This window comes from Diabrotica virgifera, chromosome 1 (assembly GCF_917563875.1).
Source record: "Diabrotica virgifera virgifera chromosome 1, PGI_DIABVI_V3a".
NCBI classification, from domain to species: Eukaryota; Metazoa; Arthropoda; class Insecta; order Coleoptera; family Chrysomelidae; genus Diabrotica; species Diabrotica virgifera.
This window is the reverse complement of record NC_065443.1, coordinates 21,934,824-21,948,840: the sequence shown is the minus strand read 5'-3', so window position 1 is coordinate 21,948,840 and position 14,017 is coordinate 21,934,824. Positions and strand designations below refer to the sequence as shown.

At 33.0% G+C, this 14,017-nt stretch overlaps 1 protein-coding gene across 3 annotated transcripts in view; it reads left to right on the top strand.

The window, feature by feature from the left end:
• The window catches only part of LOC114324465 (protein phosphatase PHLPP-like protein), a 69,739-nt gene extending 58,367 nt beyond the window's left edge, over positions 1-11,372 (top strand). For all 3 annotated transcript variants that reach the window (XM_028272329.2, XM_028272328.2, XM_050645142.1), the window contains 3 exons: positions 4,484-4,579; positions 7,748-7,901; positions 8,826-11,372. In XM_028272329.2, the coding sequence (XP_028128130.2) occupies positions 4,484-4,579; positions 7,748-7,901; positions 8,826-11,284 (2,709 nt within the window). In that variant the 3' untranslated portion in view covers positions 11,285-11,372. The remainder of the gene's footprint in view (positions 1-4,483; positions 4,580-7,747; positions 7,902-8,825) is intronic.
• Positions 11,373-14,017: the final 2,645 nt, after the last annotated feature.

Here is a 14,017-nt window from a genome sequence, read left to right as displayed (position 1 = left end):
CAAGCCTCCATACCATAAAATATTACGGAGAACACATTGCATCTCAGAATCTTTAAATAAATTGTAATATCCCTGCTACAAAATACTTTTTTCAGTTTGTTGAAAGCATTTCTTGCCTGTCCTATTCTTGCTTTAATCTCTTCTGTGCATTCATTATTTTCATTAATGATTGTACCGAGATATTTATATTTTCCACTTTTTTAATTTGTTCTCCATGTATTTTTATGCTTTTTTGGCGATATTGGGTTTTGCTATTAGCAAAAATTGAGTCTTTTTTGTGTTTAGGGACAGGCCATTTTCTACGCTGACTTCTACTATTCAAGAATCGACTATGCTAGGCTATATCTATTCTTCTGCCTTTAGATCTGACATAGATTTATTAAAATCTGTTCACAACAGCGCTCCCCGTCTATGTTATAGGTACATTTCGCTCTAGTTCTATCGATAGCATATATCGTGTATCCAATGAACCCCCTCTCACATTAAGAAGACGACAATCTCTTCTACTTTCATATGTTGTATTACATCATATAAAAGATCTGCAAATTTTGTCAGGTTTCTAGCGACCCGTTGTCATCTAATTTTTAGGTCGGTCTCAACTCCGTCTAACCACCTAATTTGCGGTCGGCCTCTGCTTCTTCTTTCTAGAGGTATTCCTGTGGTTGGCTTTGTAGCAATCGTGTTTGGAATTTGTATTATGTGTGCAGTCCATCTAAGTCGCTAAGTTACTGCCCATGCTCGTTTATAGCTCTATATATTTTGCGGGTTATTTGCTCTAAGTATTTTGCGGAGTAGAATGTTCCCAAAAGTCTTTCATCCATCTGCGAATCCATGTTTCTGCTCCATATCATAGGATCAGCGTCAGCAGTGTTTTTTATATAGGGTGTCCCAAAAGTAGTGGAACGGTCGAATATCTCGCGAACTAAACATCGGATCGAAAAACTGAAAAATACGTGTTCAATCATTTTCAAAAATCTATCCAATGACACCAAACACCAACCCCCACTACACCCCCTGGAGGTGGGGTGGGGGGTAACTTTAAAATCTCAAATGGAAACCCCTAGATTTTCTTGCAGATTTGGATTCGTTACGTAAAAGTAAGCAACTTTTATTCAAGGCATTTTTTCGAACTGTGGATAGATGGCGCTATAATTGGGGAAAACGATTTATTCTGATACCATAGGTAAATTATAGAAACGGTTTAATATCTCGAGAAATACACTTCCAAATGAGAAACCAAAAAAACAGGTTTTTAATACTTTTCGAAAACCTACCGATAAACACCAAAATGACCCTCCAACCCACCCCCTGGAGACGGGGTGGGGGTAAATTTAAAATCTTAAATAGCAACCCCCACTTTTTATTGCAGATTCGAATTCGTCATGAAAAATTAAGCTACATTTATTCGAAACATTTTTTAAAATTGCTGATAGATGGCGCTAATAAATCGTATTTTCCAATTAAAGCGCCATCTATCAATAATTCTAAAAAATGTTTCGAATAGATGTTGCTTAGTTTTTCATGACGAATTCGAATCTGTAATAAAAAGTGGGGGTTGTTATTTAAGATTTTAAAGTTACCCCCCACCCCACCTCCAGGGGGTGGGTTGGAGGGTCATGTTTAGCGTTATTCGATAGGTTTTCGAAAAGTATTAAAAACCTTTCTTTTGGTTTCCCATTTGGAAGTGTATTTCTCGAGATATTAGACCGTTTCTATAATTTACCTATGGTATCAGGACCAATCGTTTTTCTCAATTATAGCGCCATCTATCCACAGTTCGAAAAAATGTCTTGAATAAAAGTTGCTTACTTTTACGTAACGAATCCAAATCTGCAAGAAAACCTAGGGGTTTCCATTTGAGATTTTAAAGTTACCCTCCACCCCACCTCCAGGGGGTGTAGTGGGGGTTGGTGTTTGGTGTCATTGGATAGATCTTTGAAAATGATTGAACACGTATTTTTCAGTTTTTTGATCCGATGTTTAGTTCGCGAGATATTCGACCGTTCCACTACTTTTGGGACACTCTGTATAATAATTTTAGTTCTTCTTTGTATGTTTCTTGAGTAGAATCCGATTAATCCCGTTCATTGCCTAATGAACCTAATTACCATAATATAATAACAATGTACAACATTTTATCATAAAAACTATACCTCAATTAATTACGCCACTATTGAAAAATATTGACCTCCTTATCATTAGTTCATTTCCTCTGCCTTCTTTTATTCGCTTTGGGTTAAATATCTTCCTTCAATAAACACGTCACTCATCATCTTTCCATAAATGTTGGCCCGTTTGTTGGCTGTTCATGTATATTTGTGTATGTCCTTATGAGCGTAGAATCCATTTGTCCTTTTAACGTTAAGCTCTCACATAAGCCAATAACTTGCGCACCGTTTCATTTAAAATATCCTCTCCATGCTTTTCAATAATCTGACTGTTTATATATAAATAAAAAAATAAATATTAAATTTTATAATCATGAAACAAAAACAAAATATTTTTTATTCGCTTGGCAATATACGGTCTGCTGGACACTACAAAATTCCTCTTGCACCTTTTCCACTTTAATATTGAGCTACGTCAATGCTTTCGAGCGGATTCCAGATTTAACAGTAATATAACGTTCTGGCCCGACCCATCTTCATCACACCATGCATAACTACTTAATTTGAAGCTTTAATATTTTTTCTACTACAATATACATACCAACTACAATAATTATTTATGCTAGCTCGTCTATATCTTGTTTCAATTCTGTTCGGTTACTTTCTCTTACATAACGATTTAAAGAACAACGTTGTTCATTGAAACACATATTTACGTTGTGTAATAGGGATATGGATTATTATTTACTTTATCTATTCGTGAATAGTTTCCCCATATATATTATGATATTTTTTATGATTTTACATGTATGTAGTTTGTAGTTGCAATATCATGTTATTTCTCATATAATAAGCTTCTCCGTTAAGAATATTAACCTATTATTTAGTTTACTCGTAACTCAGCTAGAAAAGTTAGTACCAAACAGTTATCTTAAATCTCTTCGAAGCTTATAAAGTATGCAAACCAGATACTTTGTTGTTACATATTTTTTCTTTTTATTCTGTTAATGTATCGACAATTCAGTGTTGTTTGCAACTGTGTACTGTGTTAGCACCAAAAAAAAGCAATTTTTAGCTTCGACACGTGACAATATGAATCCACGATTTTATTAAGTGGAATAGCTCAGTGCTTCAAAAGCTTCAATTTTTGCTAGAGAGTATGAATAGATTATGCAATCATGCAGATAGTGAGCTATGGATGTAAACATTGGATATTGACTCAAAAATCTGTAACCCGCATGGACATCTTTGAAGATACTGAGACAAATAATAATTACTTTACTTTTTCGTGTCTGGATCCGACTACAGTTTTTCTGCCCACTATCGGGCTACGTCTACACCCTTTGTATTTGCGAGCGATAAATCATCGAGGGTTCACTGTGATGGGCAAAGACTGCATACTCTCAGGTCCTCCACGTTCTGTATTTCCCCACATTCGCAAAGTGCGTCGTTATCTGTCTTGATGCCCCATTTAATATGGTTCTGTTTTACAGGGGCAACACCTGTACGTATGCGGTTGAGTGTCCGCCAGGTTCTCCAGTCCAGGTTCATTCCAATAGGTCGTTCTGGATGTAGGGGAAACAGTTCGGGTGGTTCGACGCTGATATTTCTCATAAACCTTTTTCTTGATTTAAGTCGGCTGGTTCCTGGCGGTTCATCAAACCCGTATAATTCATGGTGCCTTTCATCGAAAGTTTGTCTGAACTTCTCCACATATTGTGAGGCGCATCTACGGTTGTCTGGTGATGTGAATCCAGCTGCCGGGTACAGTAGGGGCAAAGGGGTAGGCTTCATACAGCCGGTAATTATTCTACATGTTTGATTTAACGCTGTGGTGACTTGTTGGACGTGTCTAGATCAACTCCAGGCCAGACGGGACAAGCATATTCCCCTCTTAAGAAACATAAGGCCTCAGCTGCTGACTTTAAGACCTGGGGCTTTGCACCCCCCTTGCTCCCTACAAGTTTCCGGAGAAGGTTGTTTCTCGTAGAATCCGACAGTGGAATTTATACGTTTTATTACATTATATGAGACCAATAATAATAGGCCTTATAAATGAGGACAACAAGTGACGAATCAGATACAATTATGAAATATATAATTAAAGATCCACCTTTATCTCAGTATGTCCGCCTATAGCGTCTTAAATTAGTAGCGAAGAAAAGAGGCTTGCAAAAAACTATTGAGTGCGAGAATGCAGGGGGAGAGACCTATTGGAAGACCGAGAAAGGAATGGAAGGACGATTTGGATGAGGACTCAAGAAATCTCCTTGGCAGTTGGCATACGTCATATTTTTAGATTACTTTTTATTGAGATAAAATCTTCAATTAAAATTTTCATTGTTCACACGTATTTACTTTGTTTGTTTTTCTAGGAACCGGAAGAGAAAAGTGAAGACTCTAGAGGCATTACAACTTTAAATTTAAGATCAAATAGGTTAAAAGGACATATTATTCTTGGCAACTATGGGGTAAGTTTATGTATATACAGTATGTCCCTGTAAGTTGTATCCATATAGAAAACTTTTTTATTAATAATTTTACGAAAAAAAGTTATTCTTTATAAAAAGCTCTGCATTGTCCAAAACCTAAGATTTAACCATCAAATATCATTTTTTTTGAATATTATGCGAGGTATGTCAAAAAGTTTGAATTTCACTCAAGAGTAAAGTAGCTTTATTTTTCACAATATTGAAAATTGCTATTATGAAAAGTTGCTTGTAATTAAAAACTGTATTCTGGTATGCAATTACGTCCTTCTAATTGAAAATTTTTTTTTTTTTGAAAAATATGGATAACTAACATTATTTTCATATATTTTTTAACTGTCCCTTAAATCTCAATGCAAGTATGTGGCTGCTACAAGAATTGCTGAAAGCAGGTTTAAGTACTCCCCTAGACTTAAATGTGCTATTAAGTGTGGATAACATTAAAATTTTTAAACTAATTATGACATTTCTTCAAAAAATTAAATTAAAAGTGTGAATGTAAAACTAATCGTTTGAATGAATAGGTATTTCTTTTGTATTATGTAATGTATGAATGAGATATTTACTGTAATTAATAATATTATTTTGTAACCTATGTATGTTTTAGTTCTTACCGTAGTGAAAAAAAAATTAATATAGTTGTATTTATTAACATAGTACGTAGGCATTGTTATTTGTAAGCTTTATTTTTTTTTATTTTTTATTTTTAAGTGTATACTGGACAATTTTACTTATGAACGAAGAATAATAATTTTATATGTACAGTAGAACCCCGCAAATCCGAACCCCGCAAATCCGAACTTTCGGCAAATCCGAACCAACGGAAAGTGAAAAATTTTTTAAAAATTCAAAATAAAAATTTAAAAACATGTTTATTATGTGAGAAAATCATTACGTAAGATGCTAGCTACAGTATTAAACACTGCAACATGAATGGGTGAATAATAGTGTGGAGTTAGACAAAACACAATCAATAAAGGAATGTGCATAATACACATTTCCTACGGTATACTATGAACGAAAACATTGAAAAAGATAAGAAACATGAGAAACATAGTGTAATCAATATCCAGATTACAAATTAAATGAATCATTTACATGGCCGAATTCCCATGTCCCGTGACGAAACAAAACTACTGGGGTTAGCGATTTAATATTTCAGTGATCTAAATATTTTTCAGCTTTAGAATATTGGAGGCATAAACGTGCGGATAATGTTTCATAAAGGGATCGGTGGCAGTCCAAATCTTTTAAAAATCATCTTCGTTAGCTTCTTAGGCTAACTTTCGGATAATCCAAACTTTTCGGAATCCGAACAGGCTGTCCCCCCAATTAGTTCGGATTTGCGGGGTTCTACTGTAGTTACGTGGCTAAAGGTTCTGAACCAAGGCGAGAATAAAATAAAAAAAAAAACATTATTTTCAGTTATTTTAATTCAGATAACTCTTTTATTATTAATTTTACGAGAAAAAGTGATTCTTAATAAAAAGTTCTGCATGATCTAAAATCTAAAATACAACCATCTTATGTCAAATTTTATCAATTTTATACGAGGTATGTCAAAAAATATGAATTTCGCTCAAGAGTAAAATACGTTCATTTTTCACAATATCGAAAATTGTTATTATGAAAAGTTATTTATAATTAAAAAATATGTTTCAGTATGTAATTACATCCTTCTAATTGAAATATTCTGAACTATAAAGGTACTTTACTTTTGATCTAAAATCTTTTTTGACATACCTCGTATAAAATTGATAAAATTTGATATAAGATGGTTGTATTTTAAGTTTTAGACCATCTAAAACTTTTTATTAAGAATCACTTTTTCGTAAAATTAATAATAAAAGAGTTATCAGAATTGAAATAACTGAAAAAATAATGAGATCCATAATTTTTCAAAAAAAAATTTTTCAATTAGAAGGATGTAATTGCATATTAGAATATAGTTTTTAATTCCAAACAACTTTTCATAATAGCAATTTCCAATATTACGAAAAATAAAGCTACTTTACTCTTGAGTGAAATTCAAACTTTTAGACATACCTCGTATAATATTCGAAAAATTTGATGTTTGATGGTTAAATCTTAGGTTTTGGACCATGCAGAGCTTTTTATAAAGAATAACTTTTTTTCGTAAAATTAATAATAAAAAAGTTTTCCATATGGATACAACTTACAGGGACATACTGTATAAGTAAGTTTATATAAGTAACTTCTTTGTTATATGATATTCTTAAAAGAGGAATATTGAATTTAACCAGGTCTAGTCTCACACATTTTTACCATATGTGGGGTCGGCTTCTCTAATTAAATTTCTACATTTTTATTTTGACCTATACTCTCTCATTTTGACATCAATTGGCACAACCTCTTGATTCCTCCTAGTTTCTTCTTTCTTCTAACCATTCACGTCCACATCTGATCATAAGCTTCTTCAAGTCTTCCTTTTTATTGTTTTTTATTGTACGCTACTTGTAGCCAGTTTTTCCCGGCAGTCCGTTTCAGATCATCTGTCCATCTCATAGGAGGTTTGCCTCTGGGTCTCTTGTGTTGATATGGTCTCCAGGTTAGAATTGTTCTGTGTCATTTGTTTAGATCGCTCCTAGCTACATGTCCAGCGTATTCCCATTTCAATTTTAATGATTTTTGTACCACATATGTGGCTTTCGTTTTCTGTCTTATCCATGTGTTTGTTTTCCTGTCCTTAAGTGATCTGCCTAGAATTGCTCTTTCCATCGCGTGTTAAGTGACTCTGAGTATATTCTTGGTAGGTATATTCATTGTTAATTATATTTTTGTCACTGTACTCCTTCATCCAAGCATTCTCATTTCCGTCACATGCACTTGTTGTTTCTCTTTTATTTTAAAATACCCATCATTCAGTTCTGTATATCATGGTCTGATGGCAGTTTTATAGAATTATTCCTTCAGTTTCATTTGAATATTTCTGTCACGCAATACACCACCAGCTTCATTCCACTTCATCCATCCCGTTCTAAATCTACTGTATGAAGAAAATGATGAATTCATTCTTAAGGTGTATTTGCTGTTGGTGCTTTTGTAATTCTTTGGCTCGTAAACTGATTCTTCTTGTTAAAATAAAAGATGTTAAATTACTTTTACGTTCATCTTATGTTTTATTTACAGAGTTTGACGGAATTAGATGTAAGTGAAAACAATATAGAAAATTTAGATCTCAGCGCTGTAGGACAACTTCAAATTTTACAATGCTCTCGAAATTGTCTAACCACATTAACGTTGAATGGAAAACGTTTGACTTCAATTATTGCTGGAAACAACAGTAGGTATAAATTATTTACTTTTAATTTCAGTCTTTTTTCATTGCTATATTATTGTCGGTTGTTTATCGATTTTTTGTCGATATAAACAAAATATTTAGAGTTAATACTTCTTCTTCTTCTTTCTCTTTTTAAGCAATTCTGCTTGTTCATTGGCGGAATGATACCTTTATGGATGGTTGTCACGTTTATACAATGTACGTTACATTTTCTTTTAATGCCTTCACTTCTCTTTCGACTTCTCAGTATATTTTCTGTAATTCTTCTCAGTACTCTCATCTCTGCCGTTTCCAGTACTCTTTGTGTTGTGGCTGTATCGGTTCTTGTTTCTGATGCATTTGTCATTATTTGTCTTACACTGGCCTTATAAATTCTTGACTTTATCTCAGTGTTAATATATCGGTTTCGCCATGTAGTGTTATTGAAGCATCCTGCCAGTCTATTTGCTATCAGTACTTGATTTTTTATTTCTTTTTCCAGGTCTGGAAAAAGGAAACTGGACAATGTAGTTAATACTGATGCTATCAATTTCTATTTTACATCTGATTGGTCCTTTACTGATTATTATTGTTTTAGTTTTTTGAGATGAAATTGTCACATTGAATTATTTTGCTCTTATGTTAAATCTGCGGGCTAATCTTTGCAGACTATCTTCATCTTGGGCTATCAATATTGCGTCATCTGCGTAGCAGAGTATTTTTACTTCTTTGAGAGTTAATAGTATTATATTAAAATTATATAATATTAGTTTAGTAATGTATACTTAAAATTATATGTTTCCACATAAGTTTTCGAGATATTTTGACAATTTAAACCATCAAGATGGTGGTTAGGAAAAAAATAGGTTTATTTGTTTTCTTTTATTATTTTGGTTTCACTAGGTGATAAGTACATGCTGTTAAAAATCTTACTGTTTTCATTTTTAGATCTCAAGAATATCTCGGTGGCTCACCCGCCAAAAGGACTGAAACACCTGGACATTTCATACAATGAATTGGAAACGCTTCCTAGTTGGTTATCAGAATGTAACGAACTCAGATCTCTATTTGCCAGTAACAACAACTTATTGTATCTACCAGAAAATGTATTTTTGAACGAACTACCGTTTTTACACACACTTCAACTGGCTTACAATCAGCTGCAAAGTCTTCCATCTATATCCAAAAGATTACCCATTCAGGAACTGTTTATGCAAAACAACAGTTTATCAAATTTGCCTGAAACGTTTTTTAAATATTTTCCAAATATTAGGGTGCTTAATCTGTCCAATAATCGCCTCTGCGATCTACCAAAACCAGACGAAGTACTGCAAATAGAAAAGTTATTTTTAACAGCCAATTGCCTTATAGATAAGTCTTTGGAAAGATTAGCTGCATTTATACGAAACATCAAGATTCTCCATATAGCTTATAACAACTTTACCTCTTTACCAGAAAACTGTGCAATATTTTGGTCTGAGTTAGAAGAGTTGGTGGTATCTGGTAATAAACTATTGAAGCTGCCAGAAAACATTGAGCGAATAAAACATTTGTCGGTGCTAAGAGTTCACTCCAATCTCCTCCAAACTGTACCAAAATTATCTTCATTGTCAAGCTTGAGGGTGCTAGATCTAGCTCATAATCAACTAGACCGTATTGATCTCACTTTACTTATACCTCCTAATCTAAAATTCCTAGACTTATCTTGTAATACAAAACTACACGTAGACTCTCATCAATTTAATACTTATAGGACTCAACGACCTATGAGCTTGGTGGACGTTTCTGGAAAGAATAGAACTACTTTACCTCTAACCCCTTCTCCGTTTTGCGAAAACGATTTCACTGAACATTGTTGGTCGGTAGGATTTTCAGAAACAGCAGGAAATAAACAAAAACTCTATATATCACAAATTCGTCTGCCTGCTTTTTGCAACACCGAAGGCCTCTTTGGAATATTTGACGGAGAATCTAACAACAACATTCCACTTGGTGTAGACAAAATTGTTCCGAGAGTTCTTTTAGAAGAAAGAACTGTGAAAGAGACTGCTCATGATTATATGAAATACACAATGTTGTCTATTCATAAATCTCTAAGGGATAAGGGACTAAAATATGGTATTAACTCAATTTTGACTCACGTCTTAAAATCGAAACAAACTGCTGAATACTCATTTTGTGGCAGCATTAAAAAGTATGTAATGAAAATTGTTAGTGTAGGAGATATTAGAATAGTTCTTGGTAGAGTATCTGGGCCAGTACGAGTTCTACCCAGAAAACAACGAAAACAGATTAGAACAAATCCTCAAATACAACTAACAATACCAGATCCAGATGTTACGGAAATATTTTTGGAGGAACAAGACGAGTATATGATAATAGCCAATAGAAATCTATGGGATGTTATAACTCCAGAAAACGGAATAAAGGAAGTCACTTTGCAGAGAAATGTTATACTGGCTGCAAAGAGATTGCAAGATTTGGCCCAAAGTTATGGTGCTGAGGAGAACTTAAGCATTATCGTTGTGAAATTCAATGTTTTAAGCTCTGACGTTGATCTACTAATGAGAGAGTTAAGACAAACTATACGCAAAAGTAAATACCAGGGTGATGTAGGTAATAATACTGGAGGATGTCAACCAGGTTGCTGTTGTGAAGCCTTAAACCAAGAATGTTTAAATTGCTTGGAGCAAATTCCTATACCACCTCCTATGTTACCATGTGACGATCGATCTTCCCCTAGTGGTCAAAGTGAAAACAATTGTAGCGACTGTAATTTTTCAGCAAAAATGTTCATCAACCAGCTTAATAAACAAAACGAAAGTAGATCAGTGAGAAGCCTTACTCCATCGATTTTTGAATCCGTTGATATAAAAACCAATCCTGAAAGGAGAAGCTACAGAGGAGTTGCCAAGGCGTTAAGACAAAGAAAGGAAGAAGAAAGAAACAGAGAAGATTCAGATTCTGCATTATCTGAGGAACAATTTAAGTGCTGGGAATATATGCTGGAACAAAACACTCAACTCTTGTTTGATAAGGAGTTAAACACTCTAAATAAGAATATGAAAAACAAACCATCCTCACTGAAAATGGCTTCTTTGTCTAGAAGTTCACCTCAACTTGCAGAAAGTGCAGCTACCACTAACAGTCAGGGTTCTTTTTTATCTAAACAGTTTGGTAGTGCACGCTCTTTTAATCCTTTGTTGTCGCGGTCTGGTTCCAGGTTTGCTTTGGATAAGAAACAGATATTGGGTGGTCCATGCGCAGCTTACTTCGGGAGTTTGCAAAGACTTATGCCTTATAACTTGGAGTATGATTTTGCGTTGATGCACGAAAGAGGACTGGCAGACTCTTTGGATCTGGATAGAATGCAACAGTATTGGGGCGTAACTACTACTGAACTATAGGTATCCGTGTGCTAAGTTGTAAAATAATTAATGTTTATACAAATTGTTTTATAGTTTTAAGTATAAGCAATAAAGTAAGCCAAAGGTATTTGATTTTGTTTTTGTCGTCGTCTTCTTCTTCGTCCTCAATAAGTAGAAATGATTGGCTAACAATGATATTAGTGTTTCCATTAATATGTTTTATGAAATTATTTCACTAGAGATTTACTACTTTACACCTCTGACGAGATACATAACATCAACTTTTCCTAAATGGGTTTCCCATGAACTTAGAATTTTGACATGTGGTGAAAGGTATGTTCACCCATTGTAAATGAAGTATAGTACCGATGCCAAATATAGTAAATCTTCTCTTCCTAGGATAAAATTCAAACGTTTGTCGGGTATATGCTTTAATCAATATTATGTTACATGTATATATGCAGAGTTAAAAAACAATCCTAAATCATTTTGGAAATATGCTAATGATAAACGTTTTAGTTACAGTTTACCAAATGCTGCTATCAGCACGTTCAACTCACATGTTTAGATGGGTACCTACCTATGTAGTTATTCTCCGTTCAACGCACATAGTGCAGTCATTGAAGCGTAAAATAGGTTTTTACCTCCAAAAATTTTTACTATGAACCGATTTACATGAGATTTTGGAATTAGGCTTATCTTACCCTTAAATTCAAAAGTGATATTGACCCGAACTCCGTTTTTTTATTTTTAAGGGGTGAAAACAACCCCTTAATGGAAAAATTGACATTGAGCCATTTTATCGCCAGAAAACATGTTTAATAATAAAGAGTGACATTGTGAAGTGTTTTCTAACACAATAACCTCATGTTAAACTCATTTGCATCCCCTTGAAAACCGTACAACCCATGCAAACAACCCATAAATCGAAAAAATTTACAAAAAATTAATTTAGTGTGACATAAAAAGATTTAAATATAGAGTAAATGATATTTTACGTTCTCTATCTTAATTATTATATTTTTAACCCCCTTTCAACCCTTAAAAAAACTCTGAATATAAAAAATTTACAAAAATTAATTTGGTTTGACAAGAAGTCTTAAATATAGAGTAAATAATATTTTACGTTTTCTATCTTAATTATTTAATTGTTAACCCCTTTCAACCCTTAAAATCAACCCCTCGATTAAAAATTGTATAAAAAATTTCTTTTAATAAACTAAAAAGGATTTAAATATCGTTCCACGTTCTCGAAAAAGCTTTGCTGGAAAATCATAAGCCCAAGTTTTTTAACCCTTAAAACTACCCCTAAATGAAAACATGGAATATGTATGATTTAGTTTTTGGGCCATAACTACTTCAATTTTGAAGGTATCACAACTTATAAAAAACCATATTAAAGATAATTAAAAGAGCTACAACTTTTTTCATTATAATATATGTAGTGAAAAACCTTTTATTTTGAAATGGTAAAGGGTCAAAGGGTTCGAGAGAGACTGTGGTTGCGCTACCGCGCGCTCTTTAATCAATCATATCTTTGTCAACTTTTGTGTGATAGGAAAAACAAACAAACCAAAATTTTTGTCGAAAAAAAACGTATTTTTTTTTATTATTAAACTTTTTTACGTATGTTTCATTATTTTTGAGATATTATGAAAAGAAGGTGGTTTTTTTTTAAATTCGAAATTTTTTTTTAAATCGTGATTTTTTTTAAAATAATGTGTTCCAAAGCAGCGAAACTGCTAGAATCCATCAAACTCTTTATATTAAAGTTTATTGATATAAAATCCATTGATTTAAAAAAATCCATGAGATGTTCCCCTTTTTGATTACAGCTCACTCATTTTACGTACAAAAGACTTTTAACAGTGCTTATTTTAAAGCTTATTTTAAGCACTATAAAATCCTTTCTCATTAGCATGCATAAAATTTATTCGATCTCCGCTAGATGGCATTGAATACATCGATTAAATTTCACACAAAATAAAAACGGTTTTGATCTTCAATATCTTGCTTAATATTACACTTAGAATACTCTTTAAAAACCAATTTGTTCATTTTTTTACCTGCTACAATTTTGTTCATTATAATATTATCGTCAAAATGCACATTTTTGGAGATATTTTCCAAAAACTGTTGAAAATATTGAGAAAATTCCGAATTTTCAATTGCCAATAACCTGAAAAGTATTGGGTTTTTGAAAAAAACTTTATACAATATTTTTTGCTTAAAATTAGGTCTTCTATCGATATATGAGGTTATTTTGAAAAAAAAAATCCACCACCGAAAAGCGGTGTCAACCACCCCAGGGTGAAAACGGAGTTCGGGTCAATATCACTTTTGAAGTTAGGGGTAGGATAAGCCTAATTCCAAAATTTCATGAAAATCGGTTTATAGTAAAAAAATTCTGAGCTAAAAAGTTTCAATGACTGCACTAACAGAGAATAATTCCTAATGGATTTCTGTTCAGAATTTTATAGTGTCAGATACGGTATAAAAAAGAATGTGTGTGTACTTTGTACGCACGTAAGATATTCTTCTATTATATAATAGGTATTTTAAACGAAGTAAATATACTTAAAAGGTTATTTGTACTTATTTTATTTAAAAATCAAACTAACTTTCTTATCTACCACTTTCAAAAAAGAAGAATATCTTCAAAAATTATATAATAATATACTTACAATCATAAAATCTATAAAAAAAAAATAAAAAAATAATAACTTGCTTGGGGCTTGAACCCACTTCACGTCTACCGCGCCATACGAAAGT